This window comes from Aotus nancymaae, unplaced genomic scaffold (assembly GCF_030222135.1).
Source record: "Aotus nancymaae isolate 86718 unplaced genomic scaffold, 86718_ANA_hifiasm-v0.15.2.pri h1tg000079l, whole genome shotgun sequence".
Classification (NCBI taxonomy): domain Eukaryota; kingdom Metazoa; phylum Chordata; class Mammalia; order Primates; family Aotidae; genus Aotus; species Aotus nancymaae.
In genome coordinates, this window is record NW_026988494.1 from 27,838,626 (window position 1) to 27,863,461 (window position 24,836).

Here is a 24,836-nt window from a genome sequence, read left to right on the forward strand (position 1 = left end):
CATTTGTGGATTGATGTAACCAGCAATCTATAGAACTCTTCATCACTCCAAAGAAAGTTCCTCACGTTATCATTTAACAGTCACATTCCTGTCATAAGGTTGTGTTCAGACTATTTCATTAGGACGTCAAAACAGCAACAAAAACAGAAGTAGATTTAGAGACAGTGTTAATTTTTAATTTTCCACAATTACACGTTTTGCATGAATGAGAGCAAAAGAATGGGGAACTATATTCAGGTTGTGAGCACTTTGACATTTATAGCTACAATCCATTTAAAGTTAATTGTTGTATAAGGTTTGACGTAAGAGTTGGGGTTTATTTTGTCCCATTTAGATATCAAGTTGTTGCAGCACCATTTGCTGAAAAGACTGTCCTTTCCTGGTTGAATTATCTCAGCACCCTTGTCAAAATTAAATCCTGTTCTTTCTATTCTGTTTCACTAATTTGTAGGACTTATGCCAATATCATGCTGTCTTGATTACTGTAAACTTACAGTAATTTTTGATTTTTCATTTAAACTTTAAAGTCAATTCATCAATATCTACAAAAACTTTCTGAGGTTTCTGTCAGCTTTGTGCTGAAGTACAGATTAATTTGGAAGATACATCTTACAGAGTCTTTCAGTCCATGAACATGGTGTATCTTTCCATTTGTTTAGATATCCTTTAACTTCTCTCAACAGTATTTTATAGTTTTCAGGGTATAGACCTTACACACATTTTGTTAAAAATATCCCTAAGTATTTCATGTGTTATGATGCTATTATGTAAAGTACTGCTTTTAAAAAGAAATTACATTTCATTTGTTGCTAATATGTAGAAATACAGTTTATTTTTGCGTATTGACGTACATTTGGTGATCATGATAAACTTACTTAGTACAAATAGCTTTTAAAAAATATTTTTTTATTATACTTTAAGTCCTGGGGTACATGTGCAGAATGTGCAGGTTTGTTACATAGGTAAACATGTGCCTTGGTGGTTTGCTGCATCCATTACCCCATCATCTACATTAGGTATTTCTCCTAATGTTATCCCTCCTTAATTCCCCCAGCTCACTGCTATCTCTCCTCTAGCCCCCCAACCCCAACAGGCCCCAGTGTGTGATGTTCCCCTCCCTGTGTCCATATGTTCTCACTGTTCAACACCCACTTATGAATAGGAACATGCAGTGTTTGGTTTTCTGTTCTTGTGTCAGTTTGCTAAGAATGATGGTTTCCAGCTTCATCCATGTCCCTGCAAAGGACATGAACTCATCCGTTTTTATGGCTGCATAATATTCCATGGTGTATATGTGCCACATTTTCCTTATCTAGTCTATCTTTGGTGGGCATTTGGATTGGTTCCAAGTCTTTGCAAATAGCATTTTTCCTTAGGATTTTTTACTTACACAATCATGTTGTCTGCATATAAAGAAACTTCTACTTCTTTCATTTTTGTCTGATTTTTGTTTCTTTTTCTTGCCTTTTTTGAGCTGACTAGGACTTCACTACAATGTCAAATAGAAGTAAAGTGAGTGTAAACCCTAGCTTCATTCCTAATTTAAGGCTGAGAACATTCAATCTATTACCTTTAAGTATGATGCTAGCTGTAGCTTTTTTGTAGATAATCTTTATTAGCTTATCTCCCTAGTTTACTAAAAATTTTTCTAAACACAAGTAGGTATTGAATTGTATCAAATGCTTTTTTGTAGCATTTGTTGAAGTGATCAGATTTTTCTTTTTTAGCCAGTTAATATGGTAAATGACATTAATTAAGTTCTTTTCAGTGTTAAAACAACTTTGAATTCCTTGGATGAACCCCACTTGGCCATGGTTGTTATACTTTTTATATATTCCTGAATTCAATATTATTAAAGAATTTTAAACTCTGTTGATAAAGGAGATTTGTCTCTAATTTTCTTGTGTCTTTGTCTGGTTTTGGCACCAGAGTGATGTGGGTCTTATAAAATGAGCTGGGAAAGTTTCCCCCTTCCTCTGTTTTTTAAAGGAGTTTACATAGGATTGATACTATCTCTTGCTTTAATGTAACTAGAATTTCTCAGTGAAAATCTATGAGCTTGGAGTTTTCTATTTCAGATTTTTATATTTCTTGTGTTAGTTTTGGTAATTTGTATCTTTTGAGGTGTGTCAGTTAATTTGTTGTCTCTCAGTTCCAAATACATCTTCCTGTGTAAGCTCTGTGATAAGCAAAGGAATGTCCTTGGTATTTGTTGTGTAATGTGAGCAGAACATTAAGCATTCTCAGTAGAGGGCACTTGGGGAGGGACATTGCTGGAAGAAGTCTCTCCTGCCATTTCTGTTGTGGGCATGAGGAACTTTCAGTTCAGCCTGCTCCAGTCTTGGCTCCGGAACTCAGTCTCTGTGACCTAACACCCTAAGCCTGGTGATAATGTCTCTGTAGCACTCCCCACAGGGGACCAGAGCCCTGGGGCTGCCCCTGCCTATGCTGCTGCTGTCCTTGGCAGTGCCCAGCACCCCTGCAGATGCTTCCAAGGCCTCCTGTCCCCATCAGCGCCTGGACACCCCCAGCACATTATGCTGCTAGTTCCTGATGATCTGCCGTCTAGAGGGTGATGTTGCCTGCCCAGTGTCTCCAGATTAGCTGTGGCTTGGCTAAGCCAGCACACTTCTCAGCCATCCAGTGACGTCTGAGTCCTTTTACCTCTGTCTTCCTTGAGCACTGTTTGTCAGTCCATGGTTACCAGAGAGAGTTTAGATCATATAGTTACCATTTTATAATGGTTAATATTCTTTATATTAGACTTGCCATTAACCTACTGTGTGGTTTGTATCTCCTGAACAGTTATACAAAAATTTCTTGTAAGCAGTATCTGAGTTGAGACTTAGTTGTGACCTATGGTTTTTGTCATCATTTTCAAGAAGAGTAGGAGACATTGCTATATGTTCAACTGGCATTTTCTTCTCCTTTCTTGACTTACCCTGTCCTTATGTGTTTTTGCCTGGGACTTAACTAAAATAGGAGAGAGGGAGACCAGAGTGTGGTGAGTGATATTTCTGCAAGAACTTAATTTGAGCAGACAATAAACCGGGACCATGACTGAAGCAATCAGCTTCAACATTAGTCTTCCAGTGTCTCATGGCCTTTAACAGAGATGTTTAGGATTTTATGAGGCCCTATGAGCATAATGTCCCATTCTTCTACTGCTTAGAATATAGGTCCTATAACCTTAAGCTGCTTATGGATGAAGTATCCACACTAATAGATAACCTAGCTTAATATCAGCAACAATTTTAATTTTTAGATTTGATTTTTATTTTCCTAGAGAAAGGGATAAAACTGTATTTTATTATAGATAGCATTATGAATAGAAATAACCCCACCATCTTTTTACCTCCATCTAGTCTGAGAAAAAGAGCCCCCAAACTCAACTGACCAACCGATCAACAAAACAGAACCCCACTGAAATACAGAGTATTCTCCCCATTGCAGTTAGGCCTTTGGCATGAATTTAGATTTAGCCTCCCTGGGAATTTTGGGAAAACATTTTTCTTCATTGTTTTTGTAAGCCCTATGAGGCAGAGATAAAACTTCCCCAAATAAAACAGCAGGAAAAGCAAGTAACAATCCCCTGGATAATGCAAATGAATAAAAATTGCCAGAATTATTGCAAAAGTGCTAAAAGCCCCACTTTGATATCTTATACTCTATTCCTAGACTTTAGTGGTTCAGAAATGCCTGTTTTAGCAATGCCAACACACTAGGGAACAAAGTTTGTGGAGAAATAAATCACGTAGAGGATAGTCTCCAACTTAGAAATGGGTCATGATGTAGGGGTTGATTTGTAAATCAGTTAGACTGGAAATACATTTTTCCTGTGGAAATAGGCTTTATAAAAGGTGGTTTGATTTTTTTTTTTTTTTTTTTTGGCTTAGGTCATCAGTTTTCCTTTGAAAAAATTGCACTATTTTTCTTTTATTAGAATATACTACTGTATTAATTTTCTATCACTGTATAATCAATTATTCTAAAACTTAGTGGGTTAAAAAATAATCATTTACTCTCCCATAGTTTTCTTGGGTCAAGAATGTGGGCTTGGCTTAGCTGGGGCCCTTGGATTAGTGTTCCTCATGAGGCTGCAGTCAAGGTGTCAGCTGCATTGCATTTTCTGAGGCTCCTTCATGGGGCTGTTTGGAAGCCTCTGTTCCCTGCCACATGGGCCTCTTCATAGGGCTACCTTACAATATAGCAGCTGGTTTCCTCCACAGCAAGCCATCTAAGGAGAACAAGACAGCCCCAAAGATGGAAGTCACAGTCTCTCATCCACTCATGGAATCAACCTCTCATCACTCCTCTTGTGTTCTGTTTAGTCACAGTGAATCACTAAGTTCAGCCTACACTCAGGGGGAAGGCATTAAGCTCCACTTCTTGAGAGAAGAGTATCAAAATTTATGGCTATATATTTAGAAGCAGGGGAGGATCTGCTCTCAAGTTTGCTGAGCCCTTCCAAACCAGTGAGCTGCAGAGTGGATCCTCCCCCAACTGAGCCTTCAGATGAGACCACAGCCCAGCTAACACCTTGATTGCAGTTTTATGGGAGACCCTGAGCCAGAATCACCCAGCTTCCTATTCTAATATGAAATTAGACCACTTAACTTAGACTGTACCTTGCAGTTGAGCAGTGGTTGTTGTGCAACAAAGGGTTTCCTCCTCTCCATGGAAGGAAAACTGTTTCCACAGTGATGAGTAGCACAATGTGGAGATTTCTGTCTATAGTTAAGTTAGTAGCTGAACAACTTAACCAAGGAGGGGAAATGTATTCTTTTCTCCTATCCTAGCTCACTACCAGCTTTACCAGTATGAAATGATATGTTCTTGATGTTATAGGGTAGAAATTAGAATGCTTTTCTCATTGAAACAGGATTCCGTAAATGGTGCTCAGGGTCCTTGGAAAGAGTTCTATTTGAGACTCATTACAGGTTGAGGAGGCCCTTGTGGGCAAGCTTACCATAGTTTATAACAGCATGTTCATGGGAAAATGGATTCTAAATCTCAGACACCCATCTCATAAGCATGCTTTCGAAATGTGACTCATTTTTAAGTTGCGATTTGCCTGTATTATATTACGTTCTCCCCAGAAACCTTCTCAACAGTAGTTTACATTTTGAGCTATCAGCCTTTTGGGAAGAGAAAGTGACAGAAAATAGAGATTACTATAGTTTAGTCTTGGCACTAATAGCCTGGCAGACCTATCAAGACATAATTCTCCTCAAAATCAGATTTACTGCAAGACCTGTGCTGAAGTCCTTTTATAGTTGAGGTATGCCAAGTCACACTTGTCTTCTACATTTCTAGAATTCTAGAGTCTTATTCAGGTGCTTCCAAAAGCATCTGATCAGAATTAGCACCTGAGAAATATTTTTGGCCTGCCTTAGACCCCTTCAGCACATGGCTTTATGGAGGCCAGCAGCCTTCCCACTAAGAGACGCTGTGCAGGCTCTGGAGTGAGTCAGTGTGAAGCTGCCTCCTTTGTCTCTCCTGTGTTTGATATTTTCAGATGCAACTCTCATTTTATTTAGCAATGCTCCATTCAGTCATTACAGAATCCATCCAGAAATTGTCCATTGCTATAATGTGCAAGTATTTATTGAGCATGTATTCAGGGAAGATAGCCAGGCAGACTGTGCTGCTGTCCCTAATCTCCATCCCTTAGTGGAGTCAGGCACCCAGCAGCGTGTTTGAAGAGCCATCCCCATCTGTACTGACTTCCCAGAGTTAAGATGTTCTGTTTTGCCTCCATCTTTCAGAGAAAGGCAAGTGTAAAAAAGCACCACCAAGTGCCTGTCTATGTCATGTGTAGAACCAAAGTTGAAGATTTTGTTCATTATGTTTCTTATTATGAATATGCGCTGGGTTATCCAACTTCCCTTAATTAGCCACGGGACCAAATCTGATATCTCAGAATGACAGGTCCTTAGAAGACATTTTTAGAGTAGCTGATTTACATGTGCTGGATCTCTAGTAAGAGCAGGATTTCTCAAAATTCTACCCACTTATTGAAAATCAATTGAGAGCTTCGTAGTAAAAACTTGATAATTTAAGGGGAATATAAAACATTCCAACTGCTTTTAGAATTCCGTATAGTGAACATCTAAAGTAGATTTTAAAATACTCTTTGGTTATGGAAGAAAAATTGCAAGGGAGAGAGGAACAGAAAGGATGAGAAGGAAGAGGGACGGAGCAATAATTCAGACAGCACCAAGTTCCAGAAAGGCAGAATACTTGCTGCTGTGCTAGTCTCAATCTACCCCCTCTCCTCTAAAGTCAAAAAGGGGTGAACCCAGAAATACTTCATTTTTAAATAATCTTTTATTTATATCCAAAATTTTCACAGACGATCCTCTTAAAATCCTTTCCCCTTAAAAAGAAGACAGTTAAGGCCAGGTGTGGTGGCTCACGCCTGTAATACCAGCACTTTGGGAGGCTAAGGTGGGTGGATCACTTGAGGTCAGGAGTTTGAGACCAGGCTGGCCAACATGGCAAAACCCGTCTCAACTAAAAGTATAAAAATTGGCCATGTGTGGTGGTGGCTCCCTGTAATCCCAGCTACTGGGGAGACTGAGGCAGGATAATAGCTTGAACTCGGGAGGCAGAGGTTGCAGTGAGCCGAGGTTGTGCTACTGCACTCCAACCTGGGTGACAGAGTGAAAGAAAAAAAAAAAAAGAAGACAATTAACATATTGTTCTGGGGACTGCAGCCCAATTTTAGAGAGGAAATGGGGTGATATCTCTATTTTGAGGCCTTCTAGGGAGCTTACATTACTTGGAATTTTAAAGCTGGATTGCAGTTTTGCTACCATATGATACAAATGGGATCATCTTTGACATTTGTCCTGGGACTGGATGCAGTTTAAGCATGAGGCTGATTAGAGCTTGGGGGCTGCTTACCTGCAGCTGCCAGCCACTCCTGCATCCCAGCCTGGCCCTCAGCCCTGGGAAGAGGCTCCTGGGCTTGCCGGTGTTCATCAGGGGAGCAAATCAGGGGATGTTTAAAATATTTTTTATTTCTATTTCTGGAAAAGTAATACATCACACAGAAGTTCAGAAAGTAGCAAGAGCTCTCAAAAACAAATTACAGAATGCTGTACTATTCTCCTACACTTTGATTTTTCCCTCAGTTAACTGTGTGTCTGGTAGATAGTTCCATCTCTATAACTATAGTTACCCTGTTCTTTATAAGGATGCAGATTGTTACGCAGCATAGATTATTTTATGCAAAAGGTTAGGGCTAGTATTTTTACAGGTAATCTTGTGATGACTGTCTTTGTATGCGAGCAAAACCTGTGCTATGGAAGCTCAACTGTGATGAACCTTGTTAATGTTCCATGTTAATTTTCTATCTTTTTTTTTTTTTTTTTTTTGGAGTCTTGCTCTGTCACCCAGGCTGGAGTGTAGTGGCGTAATCTCGGCTCATTGCAATCTCTGCCTCCTGAGTTCAAGCAATTCTTCTGCCTCAGCCTCCTGAGTCGCTGGGATTACAGGTGCAGACCACCACACCCAGCTAAGTTTTTTTGTATTTTAGTAGAGACGGGGTTTCCCCATGTTGCCCAGGGTGGTCTTGAACTCTTCAGCTCTGGCAATTTGCCTACCTCAGCTTCCCAAACTGCTAGGATTGCTGGTGTGAGCCACCATGCCCGGCCTAATTTTCTATCTCTTTATCACTATTTTATTTCCTGTAGAATCTTCTGTCTTTGTCTTCTGACCCTCAGCAATAGACAATAATTTAATAAATAGGAAGCCTCATGTTTTTAATGGAGGCCAGCCGGCCTGAGCAAAACCGACAACTATGTTTATATCTACAATGATTTTTCTTTTCTTTTTAAAGTCACACATTCAGCTTTCTCCTTCATCTCTAATGTAAAAAGAGAATCAAGACAAATTTGCTGTAAAGTTTATAACAACACAGTTCATGCTCCATTTTTGATTTTTGATGGGGAGCTTTCATCAAGCAATAAAGTCAGAATTTGTTTTCATGAACAAATAGCAAGAAAGCCAATAGGCCTGACCTTACCCTGCAGCAGGCCTGCTTTGTAAAGCTGATGGCAGTGTTCAAGGGTGAAAGGTTGGTGTTGGTCTGGAACAGATTGCAAGGGGAGGTGTGGACCCATCAGGCTCAGCTGAGCATTAGGCCCGATCATTTATCACTGTCAGAGGGGAGGGGAGGGTATGCCGGGTGGGAGAGCCACTGGACCACTCCAGCTCAGCTGCTCTCCGACAGCTTACAGTGTCTCCTGCAACCGCCAGGCATATGACGTGCCATCAAGGGACAGTGTGGTACATGCTTAAGGCTGCTGACATGTTCACAAGAAAGAAAGAAAGATGTGCTATGAACTGTGGAGCCTCTCTAGAACGGCACACCACCTCGTCTTCGTGCTGTTGTGCAGAACTGCTTGTTGAAACAGATTGAATGGGGTTTCAGAGGCTCACATTGGGCTCCAGAGTGACAGTATGATTTGGGTGATAGGATGAGCAGCTCCTCAGTGGGCCTCATGCTTAATTACATCCACAGTGCCTGGGGACTCTATAACACTGATGACTTTCGTGTGGCAGAACCAGCATGGGCAGATGCTGGGGAGGAAGGAAGGAACTTTGCTGCTTCTATGGGCCAGGAAGTGAGGCCCCAACAAGTCTTTGAAGGACAGTACCTTTTTTAAAAAAAATGTATTTATATTTATTTTTATTTTTTGAGACAGAGTCTCGTTCTGTCACCCAGGCTGGAGTGCAGTGGTGCAATCTCAACTCACCGCAACCTCTGCCTCCTGGGTTTAAGTCATTCTGCCTCATCCTCTAGAGTAGCTGGGATTACAGGGACACACCACCACACCCGGCTAATTTTTTTTTTTTTTTTTTTTTTAGTAGAGATGGATTTTTACCATGTTGGCCAGGATGGTCTTGATTGCCTGACCTCAAATAATCCACCCACCTTGGCCTCCCAAAGTGCTGGGATTACAGGCATGAGCCACTGTGCCTGGCCAGGTCAGTACCTTTTTGAAAGAATAAAAAGTGTGATTTGCATATGATTCTTTATAGGTATGTTTAACATTCATCTTAATTATGTTTTAGAATCAATAGTAAACACGTCTTAGTATAAAAGAAACTCCCCTTGGTCTACAGCCATGCATTTCAGTACACCTACTTCAACATTGTTATTCACAAGGATGTCACAGGCATCAGGCTGAAATACAGATTTTAATCCTTAAAATAACCTTATTTTCATTGTCATTTATATTCTCAAGATTATCTAATTTTGGTAGTCATTAAGAATTACTTGTGTTAATAGTGGTGGTGAGATTTCATAAAAGTCAGGTGGAAAATTTCCATCAATTAATGTAATATTATATGCTTATCACAGATACCTAAGTTAGACATGGTAGTTAAATGTGGCAATTAATAAAAGTATTACAAAGGTGAAAATGGATTTCTTCTAAAAATGGAATTAATGATGATGGAGTGCTTGTGTTGGGAACTCAGGCTAGTCTGGTGCTCACTGAAGTCACAGGAAGCTTTGAGAGCCACGGGCAGTGCCATCCACACAGAGGCATGTGTTGACGTGTCTGATCAGCAGCCCTAAGAAGTGGCTTGGGGCGTTGCAGGCTGACGAAGGCTGGAGAGAGGGCCGGGTTGTCTTATCTCTGTATCACCAGAGGTAAGCACAGTGCACTTACCCGTGTTCAGGAACCTCGTTCTAATTGTAATGGGATTTGGCTGGAATGCAGCTCCCCAGGCCTTGACTTGCTGGGGCAGATATAGGCTCCCAGGTCTCTCTGCCAACCTCCATCAGCCCTTCCCACACATACCTACCTGGAAGTTGATAAGCTCTTTCAGGAGCCCTCCCCAAGACAGGGACAGTGATTTGGCCCTCACCAGAGATGATGTAAAAGACCAGCAATACAGCTGGTTTGGCTTATTCTGGAAGTCCCTGAACAGCTTTAGTGCCCGTCACTTGGGGCAGTTTCTGAGGAAGCAAGCCAGGAAGGTTCAAGGTGCCCAAAACCCGAGGAAGAAAGGGCTCTGCTGCACCCTCCCGTGATGAAGCAGGAAGTCAGCTGGTCATGGATTATTGCCATGGAAGACAGGTTGACTGCTTTCTCTTTTTCTTTCCTACTCAAAGGAAACAGAGGAGGGATACTTAAAAGAAAATATTTAGTGTTTTACAACTCCCAAAATACACCTGGTAGGGGCTAACTTTCCTCTTTTTCAAGTGTTGCTTTCAGGTTTTTTTTTTTCCTTCCTTTGATAATGTACTCATTAGCAAAGAAATATTTGCTTAAGAAAAATTTGGGAATACATTAAAGAAAGAAGAAAAATCACCCCTTCATCAGCATATAGAATCCGCCATGACTACAGTATTACCATGCTTCCTTCTTGTCATTTTTCTAGACTTTGTTCTTTACTTAATTGAGGAGGATAATTTTTTTTTATCTTACTTTTTCTCCACTCAACTCTATATTATTACTATTTCCTCATACCAGGAAAAAATTGTTTATGGTCATACTTTAAAAGTTACCATATAGTCTGGGCAAAGTGGCTCATGCCTGTAATCCCAGCACTTTGGGAGGCTGAGGCAGGCAGATCAGGAGCTCAGGAGATCAAGACCATCATGGCCAAACCCTGTCTCTACTAAAAATACAAAAATTAGCCAGCCATGGTGGTGGGCACCTGTAGTCCCAGCTACTCAGGAGGCTGAGGCAGGAGAATCACTTGAATCCAGGAGGTGGAGGCTGTAGTGAGCCGAGATTGTGCCACTGCACTCCAGCCTGGGTGACAGAGCAAGACTGTCTTAAAAAAAAGAATTTTATATAATACTCTATCTTAGAACTGTGTCACAATTTTATTCTTCATTTGTGGGGCCATTTAGCTTATTTACAATTGTTTAGTATTATAAACAGTTCCGTTGTAAACATCTTTGGAAATCTCTGTCTCAATTCTGATTATCTCCTACGGTAGCTATTTATAATTGAAATGACTAGGTCAAACGGTGGAAATGCTTTTGACACTCTGTTGGTTGTGATAGTTGTGTCAGGGTCCCCTCTGTCACCCAGGCTGGAATGTAGTGGGACAGTCATAGCTCACTGCAGCTTCTAACTGTTGGGCTCAAATGTTTCTCTTGGCTCAGCCTCCATAGTAGCTGAGACCACAGGTGCATACCACATGCCTGGCTAATTTATTTATTTATTCTTTGTAGACTGGGGGGTCTTGCTATGTTGCCCAGGCTGGCTTTTGGCATTCTTTGTACATTTTTTCAGACTACTTTTTAAGTAGACGGTAGCTTTTCATGCTCCACAAGCAGTGTAGGAGAAAGCTTGTCTCACTGAAGCGTCATCAGTGCTCAGCATTGTTTTTGCGACTTTTGCCATTTGAACAAATCAAAACTGGTGTCTCCTGTGTGACTGAATATCTATTGTGTATTTATCTATATAATTAACAATTTATTTGCATATCAGTTCCCATGATTCCTCCCTTTTTCTTTGGTGATACAACCTCTGTCTTTTGTAGATTCATGGATGCCTGCTTGGGGGAGCCTGGAGATGATCCCCATGCTGGCTTCTAGGGCTGGTGGTGTCCCCTCACACTGTAAGGGGGGATCCCTGTGATCGCCTTTCTTCACTCCCAGACAGTCCACAGCCTCAGGGAATAGGGGGCATAGTAGGCTTACCCCAGGCTATTGTTTTAGTGACTAAAAAGGGGCCTGTGGTTGCAGTATCTGCATTCAGCTTTGCCATCCCAGGCTTATGGTTACACTCGTGGGCTTGTGCACTGAGCAGACTTCAGGAAATGCAGCAGTCCTATCATCAGAAGGAAAAATGCCCTCTATTTGCATAATGCTTTATTCTTTTAAAAATATATTCTCATCCTTATTTCCTCACTCTTTGGACTAAAAATCCTCTCAGGATTTCTCTTAATAAGTTGTTGATGAAATGGAGGTCCTCGAGTGCAGGATCTGTGAAATTTATATTTGCCCCACAACACTAACTCCCAGCACATATCAATGCAGAGAACATCCTTGCCAATACTGAAAACATGAGCCAAATGACCCACCTCTGGGTACCACTTTATGCCTTACCAAGATGGGTTACTGTGCAGGCTGGGCTCTTGTCTTGGCCTGGTCTGTTCTGCCCATCCTATTCTGACCTCTTGTAGCTCAGGCTTGCTCTTCTGCAGATAGAGCTGGGAGGTGTGGGGGATGCCTGAGCTGGGCATCGGCTCCGTTACCAGCAGGAAGGAGCATCTCTGATTTGCTTCATCTGGAGCAAAGGGAGTGGAGAGATGATAGTGGAGGACAGGGTTGACTGCAGGGAGGCCAGCGGTCAGAGTAAGAGGGTAAAATCCTGAATGACACGTGATTTGTTTTCAATGCCGCAACCTTCCACTGTTGTCCGATTGTCCTGTTATTCCGTCACATGCCTTTTATTTTGGGGGGCAGCCCCCACTTGCATACGGTCCCTGGTCACCATAGGGGAGAACAGTGAGCTGTCTTCCCCTTCTCCTCCAGCTTTGAGAGTAAAGTTCGCCTTCTGGGTATCCACAGCAGCTGGGGACATTTGCCTGATTCCCACCATGGCCTTCCTGGGGACTCCCTGCCTTGCTGCTCCTCGTCACAGGTCCCAGCTGCCAGTTGTTGCTTGCCTTCCAGGTCAGGGAGGAGCACTGGGACTTCCTAAGACATGGGATGAGTGGGGGCAGTGGTTGGCAGGGAGGGGAGTAGCCCCTCCTGGTGACCCGCCCAACACCACGTTCGTCCCTACTCGGGCCCTCCTGATGTATAGAGCATGCTGCGTTTGGGGGCAAAACCCACTCTTGGGTTAACTTGCACCTTAAAATGCCATATCCCACATTGTAGGAGCAGTGAGGGACAAACACACACAGTGCCCTTGGGCATGTATGACTAGAGGCGTGGCTTCCTTCTCTGTCAGATCCCCTGTGTGGCTCCCTCTTCCATCAGAGCCTCTGTCAAATCCCCTTCAGGTTTATGCCTGAATTTGCACTACTGTAGTTGCTTTATCAAGCAGTAAGAAAGTCATACAGTTTGAAGTGCATGAGACATTCACAAAATGAAATAAAAAGCAATGTCAATATCATCTTCTTAAGATTTTGAACATATTCCCCAGGTTCCCTTTCACATCCAGAAGTTGACTTTGACACAGTCTTGGTCTAATTAACCGCTGCTCCACAAGCACTGGGCTCTTGAGATAAATAAAAATCTTTCTCATGCTCATATCTTGTTGGTGGAGGACACATCACTACCATCAGCACAGGTTGCCCTCCTAGAACATGTGGCTTTGGCACGTGCCCCATCGAGCAGAGAAGGGGCTGGGGCATATGCCCAACCCACCAGACGGGAGGCACCCACTGTGCTATGACTGGGCAACAGATGTCCCTGTTGGAGACTCTTCTGTCTCCATTTCACACTCTGCTGGTAATCAATAGTTAGGGCTCAATCAATGAATGGCTTTTCTGTTTAATAAATTTGTTTCTTTGATAAAACATGCCATCGATTTTGAAACAGAAATTTGTAAATGGTGATTAGGTTCCCAGGTTAGCCCACCCTGCCCCGAAATCTTACTGAACCTATACGAAGGGTTTAAAGGATCTTTGGTTCTTTGGCCCCCAAATACTTGCCTTAGAAGTGTTGCAATGAGAAAATGTCTTTAGAAACTCCATCTTGGTTTCTAGGAATAGAGCTGTCATTGCTTGGTTGTAAAGAACTCGCCATTCTCTCATTATAGAATGGAAAGTAGCTCTCAGATTTCCCCTTATTCTTTTATCCCTTGAGCAATATGCAGTTTGGAGGATTTTCAGAGGGGTTTTATTGCAGCGTATCATGTAGAAATGAGAAGGAAAATGACTTCTTTGCCTGTGCCATCTTTGTTTTATCCATTTAAACCAGAAATGGCAAAATGATTTCATCACACATGCTGCCTCTAAGTGATATAAGACTCTATGGGTGCTGCGTTGAGAAAGGATTCTGTGGTCACATTCAGGGATCAAAAAAGTATGCTGTGTTTGATTAGTGATGTCTGCAATGTGCATGGTCATGGAGAGGAGGCAACTAATGTGTATTTGCCATTCCTGACTCAGACCTGTTGGAAAGTAAAGTTCACACATAGGTGATAATACCAGCCTAACTATTATATAGAGTTTGTTACGTACTTGACACTCTTCTGAGTGTTTTTTGTATTTAATTCTCAAAATACCCCATGAGGTAAGTACAAATGAGGTGACTTACAGTGAAGAAATTCTTACAGATGAGGATACAGAGGCATGAAGAGGTTGAGTGACTAAGCCAAGATTATATGGGTAAGAAGTGGGATAGTTGAGAGTTAGAGTCAGGCCGTCTTGTTCTCGAGCCCCTGTTCTTAGCCACCAGTTCTGTCCTCTCAGTGCGTGCGAGTGTTGTGCCTGCAGTCCACAGGACTGATGTAAGACTCAGCTGTATTTCAGAAGAAGATGCAAAATTATGTTTACAGAACTTGTTATCTTTAGGCCTCAGGCTCTGGAATAAAAGGCAAGACAAGGCCCCAGGGGACCTCATCAGTGAGGAGGGAGTAGCAAGTGGACTTCCTCCACTTTCTCCAGTTCATGGAGTATTTCTGGTCTTTCCACCTTGGCCAGTACTGCCAACCTCTCAGATGAGAGTATGTAAATGTGAAACAGAAGAAGGGTGGAGGTTTAAGGAGTAGAATAGAGGAGTTTCCTTGTTTCCAGGTCACCTGGCTGGGAGAACTATTTCTGAGGGGCCATTTTCAATAATCATTTTATGTAAGGAACCCACACATGTACACATAAAGGTATATGACAGTCATGCACCACATAACAATGTTTTGGCCAACAAGGGATTACGTATGTGATGGTGGTCTCATAAGATTATAATGGAACTGAAAAATTTTTATTGCCTAATGACGTTGTAACCATCATGACATCATAGCGCAACACATTATTCACATATTTCTGGTGCTACTTTTGTAAACAAACCTACTGTGCTGCCAGTTGTATAAAAGTTCAGCCCATTTGATAACATACAGTATCTAATATTTGATAATGACCATAAACGACTATGTTACTGGCTTATGCATTTGCTATCCTGCACTTTTTGTCATTATTTTGGAGTGTGCTCCTGCAGTTGTAAAAGACTGTAATATAGCCTGAGGCAGGTACTTCAGGAGGTGTCGAAGAAGACACTGTTACCATAGGAGATGACAACTCCAAGCGTGTTATTGCCCCTGAAGACCTTCCAGTGGGACACGACATGGAGGGTGGAAGACAATGATATTAACGATTCTGATTTTTGTGCATTTGTCTCGTAGTTTTTAACAGAAAATTTAAAAAGGAAAAAAGAAACAAAAATTTTAAAAATAGGAAAAGTTTACAGAGTAAAGATATAAAAATATTTTCATATAGTTGTACAATGTGCTTGTATTTTAAACAAAGTGTGCTTACAAGAGTCAAAAAGTGAAAAATATATTAAAAGTTTATAAAGTAAAAAGTTACAGGAGCTAAGGTTAATTTAGTACTGAAGAAAGAAAATAAATTTAGTGTAGCCTGAGCATGTGATATTTATAAAGTCTGCAGTAGTGTTTGGTAATGGCCTAGGTCTTCACATCCATTCACCACTCATTGACTTACCCAGAGCAGCTTCTAGGCCTGCAAGCTCCATTTGTCCTAAGTACCCAAGACAGGTGTACCATTTTTTAAAAACTCTTTTATACCATATCTTTACTGAACCTTTTCTGGGCTTATAGATATTTAAATCACAAATGCTTACCATTGTACTACAGTTGCCTGCAGTATTCAGTGTAGTCACATGCTGTACAGATTACAGCCTAGGGGCAGTAGGCCATATCGCAGAGCCATAGCCCAGGTGTGTAGCAGGCTCTACCATCTAGGTTTGTGTAAGTGCACTCTGTGATTGCACAATGACAAAATGACCTAACAACACATATATTTCTCAGACTATATCCCTTTTGTTAAATGATGCGTAACTGTGTATATATATTTTTAATGTATAGAATAAGTTATTTTTCACAATGGCTGAAGAGAGACTTTTTAGTGCCATTTACCTCATCGTGATTTCAACAAATACTCATCAAATGCTTATTCTGTGTCAATATGCTGAGATAGGATTATGAAAATGGGGAGTCAAAGAGCTATAACTCCTGCCCTCCCTGAACTTGCAGTCTACTGATAGATGCAGTCCCTGTCCAAATAATGGCATAAGCCCAAAGTGCTACTCGGGTAAGTGCTGCAGAGGAAAGGACCTTGGTCCCAAGAGATCAGGGTGGCTGTAGTAGATGAATGAGGGATGCTGGTATCCTGACCATGCAGGTTCTTGCAGGCTATGCCATAGAGCTTTGACTCTGGCCTGAGAGTCATGGGATACCATGAAAGTGGGGAGGGTTCATGGAATTTCTGTCACATGATTAGATTTTTTTCCCTTTGGAAATATAATTGTGGTTACATTGGGAAGAATGAATTGGAGAAGGGATATAGATGAGTTAGAAGGCAGATGTAGGAATCCAGAAAAAGGGGTCAGGACAGCTGGGGCTACGGAGGCTTGGGTAATGAAGAGAAGTGGGCGGGGGGATGCTACAGGTGTCTAGGAAGGGACAGTCACTACCTGTGGTGGTAGATTGGATGCGGGGAGTGAAGGGAAGAGATGGGATGAGGACAGCTAGAAAGCAGGAGCATGGCAGGCCTGTTCCCTAAGTTGGGGGATGCTGGCAGATAAACCGGTTTGGGGTGGAAGGACATCCCATGTAGTTTTGCAGTGTTCAGAGGAAATGTCAGATAGGGTGCACTTTGGATTGTGAACATGTGGGTGTCAGTTGGGCCATCAACAGGCCTCGATGGATTGTCCTGGGAAACCAACTACTGTGGAAAAAATATAAAAATCTGTAATTTTTATTTTTTGAATTCAGATGTTTTCACCCTAGACAATAAGAAAAAAATCTAATAATGGCAAAGGAAATTAATAAAAATATATGTCTTGTATAATCTTTCTATTTTCATTTTTGTGTTCTTCTGCCAGTCTTTTCCCATAAATATTCATATTTTAATTAGTTGTCATTATAATCTACGTAGAAGATGTAATAGGATTGTGTTTCCTTACCATTATACCAAATATTTTTCCCACATTTCTATATATCTCTCAAGGCTGCATTTAAAACATGTTGTATAGTATTCTATTCATTTGGAAAATCATAAGTGGTAATTTTCTAAGCAATTTCTCTACTTTTGGATATTTAGTTGATTTTAAGATTTTGTTAATACAAGTAGTACTTTCATAAATATTTTGTATATCACCTTTTTTTTCTCTTGCATTTTTTTTTCTTAAGGTAAATTCTTGCAAGTGGGCTCCATGGGTTAAAGAGTTTGAATAGATTTCTGACTTGTCATATGGGTCAGGACAAACGTTTTCCAAACCACTAACAGGGCTGTGAGGCGAGACCATAGGACAGATCTTTGCCCTCCACACAGAAGCCCAGCATGTTTCTTTGAACTCAGTAAGCAGTGGTTCTAACCAGGTCAGTGAATACTTGAAAGGTCACCTGGGACCTTCCATCACACATCTACTAATTGTGCCAGTTAGTGACTACAGATCTGTCTAAGGCCACTGAGCTCACCACCTTGCCCTCAGAACCCTGGGCTACCTCCTCCCTTTTCCCAGGCCTTCTGCTTATAGGATGCCACAGTGACTTTAGAACCAGTGGAAACCCCAGAAGGGAACTGATGGAATCCCTAAGGGTTACCTGAACAAGTGAGCCCTGTAAGCCTCAGGCTCCAAGAGACTTGCAGAGGCTGCCTGCAGTTCCCATGGGTTTGGATGGGTGCTCAAGACCTTCTGTGACCTGGTCTCCGTTTAAGACATTTACTTGCCATTGCTTCTCAAAATAGCACCTCCACTCCACCCATGTTCTCTGGCCCAGGAAGAGGCCTCTTGGCCCTCACTCAACTTGCTTCCTCACCCTCACCTTTGCAAACCTGGCTTCTCTTTTGGACTCGAGGAGTGGCAGTACCTTCAGGCAGCACATCTGACTTCCCCCTTGGCGCTCCTGCTTCAATCTCCTGCACTGCTGCAGGACCCTCGGTCCACATACCAGGACTTAGCACATAATTATATGCTTTCTTTAATGTTTGTTTTTGCAATTTTTATTTCTCGAAGATAACTGTACTCTCCTTGACAGCAGGAGCCATGCCATCCTTCCCCAGACCCCTCCAAGCCTGGCTTAAGTGCTGAGCCCTTTGCCTGAGCCCAGCCAGTCCTGTGTGACCCGTTACATCAAAGCGTCTGTGTCCACGAAGCAGTGTCAAACATCTTAGCCGTCCTTTCCTTTTGTATTTTCCACATAAGTGCTCAAATTTAAAACTTGCTGAGGATATTACTAAAATACTCATGGATGGAGAATACTCCTATTCTCTTTTGATCACACTTTGGGGGTTGTAAGATGAAGTTAATGATGGAAAACTGTAACCTGGTCACTTGTTACTTCTGAGTCCTCAACGTCCACTAGGAAGGGCAGGGTGACTGGTTAGGAGGACCTGTGGGGGGATAAGCAGCAGTAGGAGGCACCGGAATATCTGTCTGGCCCTTAAGGACGCTGGTGTCTTTGGCCTGGGAGAACAGTGCTTGTATTGTAGTGAAATGACATGTTCTGCTATTGTATTTCTTGAAAAATTGGTCCCAATGGTACCCCGCTCTTTTTACCTCTCACTTTAAATTCTGAGTGCATCAGTGTTCTGATTGTTAGGAGTCTTCAGGGGGACCCACCCCCAGTTCAGCCTGGAAGTTGGAGCTTTCCTTGTTCTCTAGAGATGGCCTGGCACAAGAGGGACTGTGGCTGGATGCCTTCAGGTTGGGCTGGGTCTCTGCCACCCATTGTCCAGCTCTGCGCAAGCTCAGACCTCAGCCTACTCTTTTGTAAAATGACATACCTGAAGTAGATGATCTCTAGGCCCTTCTGCAACTGAGATTAAAACCAAAATAATTGAAGCTGTCTTCAGAGGGTAAGCTTGAGTGCATTTTTAACTCAAAGGAGAAATAGGCTCATTGACACATTTAATGACATGTGTTAGTATGTGTTAGAACTTTACACTTAAACTTGCATTTCTTTCTTTCTTTTTTTTTCTAGCCAAACATCATGTCAATGGCAACAGAACAGTCGAACCTTTCCCAGAGGGAACACAGATGGCTATATTTGGTAAGATATCAACTCTGAAAGAAAACCCAAATTGTGTGCAAAGATGAGTGCCAAATTTCTTAGTTTTAGCAAGTGTCCTCAGGGCTTCAAAATCTGGGCTCTTCTAGATATTTACAAGTTGTTACAGCCAAGAAAACTATTGAGTTCCTAGTAATTTCTGAGATTGGAAAAGCTTATTCTATAGAATTTAGTGTGCTTTATTTTCTCACGTCGACAACCAAATATCAAACTGAGTATTTGCTATTTCTTATGTCCACATTGTGAATTAACCTGCTAATTTAGGGTTTGTGTTTTTCTTTGCTAGCAGGGATTTTTTTTTTCCACATGGATATATCAGTTTGTTAAAGGCTGGAATTTAAGTAGTTTTGACTTGTTATTCCACAAAAATCAATCTAATTGAATGATCTGTTTCTTCTCCATCATGAATTAAGCACGCTCCTTAAGAGAAAACGTTGATTAAAAATGTTTTCAGCAAAGTCCAGTCCCTGAGTGGTATACTTACAACGTACAATTATGTGGTAGGGCAGAGCTTCTCTGTTAAAATTCTAAACCGTTGGGTGAAGAGGTCCTTTTTAATCCGTGTTTCCTTCCCTCCATTTCTTGTGTCACCTAAACTTCCTTTAGAATGTCTCTGCACATGGCCCTTTCTTTGCCTGCCTTCTTTTTTCTGTTCCTTTCCTTCCTTACCTCCCTTTCCTTTGGGCCTCCCTCCTACCTCCCGTCCCCTTCTCTCTAGCAATTCTCTGGGGTTCATCCCTGTGTTACCCACTGAAAATGATGACCTCTGTCCTCTGGAATTTTAACTGGACATTCAGTGCCTCGACTGGTTCCTTCCCCTCCACCTTTAGACGGTTCTGTGATGACTCTCATCCTAAAAACATGAGGGCCCCTGATTTCATGCCTCCTGTATCTTCTCTCCTACTCTGGTCTTGATGGTCATCTCCTTTAAGGGTACAAAACCGCTCTGAAGCCTTGAAGTGCGCTTGAACTGGAAATTAGCCTCAGAACAACCTGGTCTGTGAATGAGCACATTCAAGATAGATTGTACCCTTATTCCCAGAGATGGAACTGGAATTAGGCATCAGTGAGGATTAGCAGTTGGAGAGTTATAAACAGGGTCCCAGTTCCACCTCAGTGTTGGTAAATCATGCTCTGTGCAGACTATCGCCTTTTAAAATAGATTGATCAGTGATTAGAAATCATGCTCAGAAATTTAAATGGAGAAGTGGATTTTGTAGAAGAAGGCCTCACAGACTCTCTAAAACATGTGCTAAAATGTTTGATTTGCTAACCTTCCTGTCCCAGCATGGTGTCTGTTATTATGGGACAAGAAATATCACGTAAATCAATGTTCGTAGGGTTCTTTTGATGATTGATTTATTTATTTTCCAGTCTCTCCGATTTGCCAACCCCAGGCATATGAGAAACTAGGTCTTATTTCACATTGGGAAATTGTAAATGACACTAACTCCTTTTAGTGGGTTTCCCTCTATTGTGATATTGGAGTACAACTTCTATCTTGAAGGGCAGACCCAGTATCAGATGGGCTGATGACATTGATTGACTACAGAATGGGAAATGTCAGGGAATAAGGCTCTATGACAAGCCTTTTTATTTTTTTTTTAAAGCCAGGGGTGGGGGTGGACAGGTTTGATTTATAGTGAGTTACTAAACATCCTTACCCAAGGCCTTCATTGTTTGACTTTAGACAGGTAACTTCCCCTCTCTAAGCCTCCAGTTTTTGATGCCTCCATTTTCTTAGAGCTGATGGGTGAGCTCTAAGACTTCTGCAGTCTAGGCCCTAGGCTTTTACCTCTTACATATTCAGGATCGAAGACTCTTGGAGCAGGAGGCAGCCCCTGGAAGGCCCGCTGTGCATGGCCAGCATGTGTGGTTTTAAAAGAGATGAATCATGTGCATAATTTCTATAAGTTAACAACATGTAAGAGGCAGAATTATACAGATTGTAAAATAGAATACATTTGACATCTAAGAATTCCTACTTTAGAAGTGCAGTTTAGCTCTTCCAGATGCTTAAATTAAGGCCCTATTTTGGTTAAGTATATGCAAGCATTTCATATTAATGTCTTCAAAATGATTCTCACTTTCTCACTTTCTATGACTTGTCCACCTGGCCTAGAGTGGAGTGTGAGTTTTGCGGCCTTTGAGGACGGGCTTCTGCCATTCTGGGTTGTTTATCCCTGCACTGGAAAGGTCAACTAAGCACAGTGCCTGACTCTGGAATACACTGGGCATTTCACCCTGCCAGCGCCTTGCAAAGCTGATGGACTCACATACTTCTCTTCCTAGCGAGGCCATGTGACTTATCCAGAGACACTCGGCCAAGGAGGTGGTTGGTGGAGCTAGAGTTTGAGCCCAAGCCTAATTGACTCCGAATCCATATTCTTGTCATGATGTTCCCCAACTCTCTCTGCACTGGTTCAAGGGGCCCTGGGAAGGCCTGATAGATTCAGAGGCACCTTTCAGCTGGATCCATGCACAAAAGCATGATTTCTAGCCAAGCCCATTTAGCAAATCGATTTGTATGCTTGCATGCCTTCCTAGAAGGAGTCTTGAGAAGCAGCCTTTGCTGGGAGCATACTGGTTGAAGCAACATCTCCTGCTACTATCATGCTTTTCCATTTGACCATAGTAGCATGTATTAATGCACAGGAGAATGTCTTACATTCACTTGACTGTGAGTTTGCCAAAACAGTGATGGCACTTGTACTTGTTCAAACCCATTCTTCAGCCTTGGAAGTCTTCGTATTTTGTGATAAAATAGTATCGCCAATTACAATGTCATTTTTTCTTTTCTTTTTTTTTTTTGTTTGAGATGGTGTCTCACTCTGTTGCCCAGGCTAGAGTACAGTGGCGCAATCTCAGCTCACTGCAGCCTCCACCTCCTGAGTTCAAGCTATTCTCCTGCCTCAGCCTCCCAAGGAGCTGAGATTACAGGTGTGCATCACCACGCCCATCTAATTTTTTTTCTTTTTTTTTTTGTATTTTTAGTTTCTCCGTGTTGGCCAGACTGGTCTCAAACTCCTGACCTCAAGTGATCCACCTGCTTTGGCCTCCCAGGGTGCTGGGATTACAGGCATGAGCCATCGCCTCTGGCCACAGTGTCATTATCTATTGATTAATCAGTTGAATATACCTTACCTGTAGAATGCTACCTAAATAGGAACTTTGAAATTTAATCCGCTCTACAAATGACCGTTGAACTACCATGAAGCTTTTAGATTAGATTGTGAAATGTGAGAAAGGACAGCTAGAGTGTGAGATAAAGGCATTCCAGCGTGAAAAATGCATGAATGGGTCATATCAAGGGATCAGAGAATAGATAGATGATTCCTTAAAAACTGTTGCTGGCCTACAGTCTTCGCAGATTTTCTTTTGTAGTCCAACAGTTTTTCTCCTGGTCTTGCTTTTCTGCTCCCGCCATTCTTAGGCTCCTCTGTGGCTCTCCCTCTCCCCTCCCCTTTTGGACAATGAGAACGAAGGTAATAGGCTCGGTTCTCCTGGGGGGCTTCTCCTGCCTGTGTGTGATGCTCTCTTTCAAGTCAGTGGGAGCCCTTTGCTTGCAAGCTGGAAAAGTGGAGCCATACATTTCACAATTACTTCCTGTCTTTGTTCATGGTGGGGGTGAGTGCCCTCTGGCTCTCACCCCTTTGATCCTTAGAGCACCCGCCCTGTGTAGTGGGCATTACTGTGTTCCTTTATAGGCAGACAAACTGAGGCACCCAGAGATTAAAGAAACATGGCCAAGGCTTCCTCAGGTATGAGAACATCTTTTGCTGTGCCTGTCTTAGAAAGGTTTTCTCTGGCTGTCAATATCTTAATGAAAGTGACAGTCCGTTGGCTGTGGGCCACTCGGTCCATGCAGAGGGCTAGGCTCCAGTGTCTGCAGAGGTGGTTCTGGCACAGGAGCAGCTACTCATTGCCTTCAAAATACTCTAGAGTCAATAAGATGGGTCATTTCACAAGAGAATCAAAGCTTACTAATTGAAAATGCTGGAAAATGGACGGCAGGGGATTCCAAGCTTAATTTGTGAAGATTTTTGGTACAATTAAAAAGTATTTCATATAAAAAATTAGGCAAGCATGATGGCACCCACCTGCAATCCTAGCTACTTGGGAGGTTGAGGCTGGAGAATCACTTGAACCTGGGAGGCAGAGGTTGCAGTGAGCCAAGATCGCACCACTGCACTCCAGCCTAGGTGACAGAGTGAGACTGTCTCAAAAAAAAATTTTAACTTTACTATCTTTGAACATAAATTTGTCACCCAAACTAGGATATGTTTGAGAGTAAAGAGGGTGCTATGAACAATTCTATTGAAATAATGAGGGATAAACCTGGAAGGTTTTAGGCAACCAGGATATAATGTCCCCCTGTAGCAAGGTTGTATATTATTAAATATTGCACCAAGAATAATAAATACACACCGAGTTATGTAAAAATGGAAAAATAACGGACTTGGATAGACAAAATAAAGTGAGCAAATGAAAAAAATTGCAATAGCATAGATTGGATTGTATATAATATCATATCCATACTAGTAGTTATGATAGTTCAATAAGAGTAAAGGAATTGATCTGATTATACACTTACAGTTTTAATATTGTACTAATACTTTCCAGGTATGTAGGGTAATGAATGCTCCGTCACTTGAGGTAATAAGATGGTAGAGTGGTCATCCCTAATGAGTTTGGAAGTGGGGCTGTGTAGCCTTTTAAGACCCTTTCTTCTCAATTACTGAGAGTTGACTTTGTTTCAGAACACTGAAACATTAAAAAATTCTGCTAACTCAAAATTCTTTGACCCCATCATTATTTATTTTTTAATTTAAAATTTTTGTGGGTACATAGTAGGTGTATATATGTATGGGGCATGTGAGATGTTTCGATACAGGCATGCAATGTGTAATAATCACATCATGGAAATGGAGTATCCATCGCCTCAAGCATTTATTCTTTGTGTTACAAACAATCCAATTATTTTTAGTTATTTTTAAAATATGCAATGAAATTATTACTACCTATAGTCACCCTGTTGTATTATCAAATACTAGGTCTCATTCATTCTTTCTATTATGTTTTGTATCCATTAACTGTCCCCACCTTCTTGTGTACCCCTCCTACCCTTCCCAGCCTCTGGTACCCATCATTCTACTCTCATCTTCATGAGTTTAATTGTTTTGATTTTTAGATCCCACAAATAAGAGAGCACATGTGATGTTTGTTTTTTTGTGCCTGGCTTACTTCGCTTAACATAATAGCCTCCTTTTTGTGCCTGGCTTGTTTCATTTAACATAATGTGTTGCAGGTGACAGGATCTCAGTCTATTTCATGGCCAAGGTGTACTCCATGGTGTACATGTACCACATTTTCTTTATCCATTCTTCTGTTGATGGACACATAGGTTGCTTCCAAATCTTGGCTATTGTGAATGACTGCTGCAACAAACATGGGAGTGCAGAGATCTCTTTGATACACTGATTTCCTCTCTTTTGGGTCTATACACAGCAGTGGGATTGCAGAATCTGAAGTTATGAACCTATGCCATTTAGGAACTCACATCCAGGCTATTTGATGAGAGGTAAGATTCTGCAGTGAGAA

General features: G+C 41.7%; 1 protein-coding gene across 8 annotated transcripts in view; it reads left to right on the forward strand.

The window, feature by feature from the left end:
- MSRA (methionine sulfoxide reductase A) overlaps positions 1-24,836 on the forward strand; it is a 368,941-nt gene that overhangs the window by 133,553 nt on the left and 210,552 nt on the right. For all 8 annotated transcript variants that reach the window (XM_064368780.1, XM_064368782.1, XM_064368783.1 and 5 more), the window contains one exon: positions 19,149-19,217. In XM_064368780.1, the coding sequence (XP_064224850.1) occupies positions 19,149-19,217 (69 nt within the window). The remainder of the gene's footprint in view (positions 1-19,148; positions 19,218-24,836) is intronic.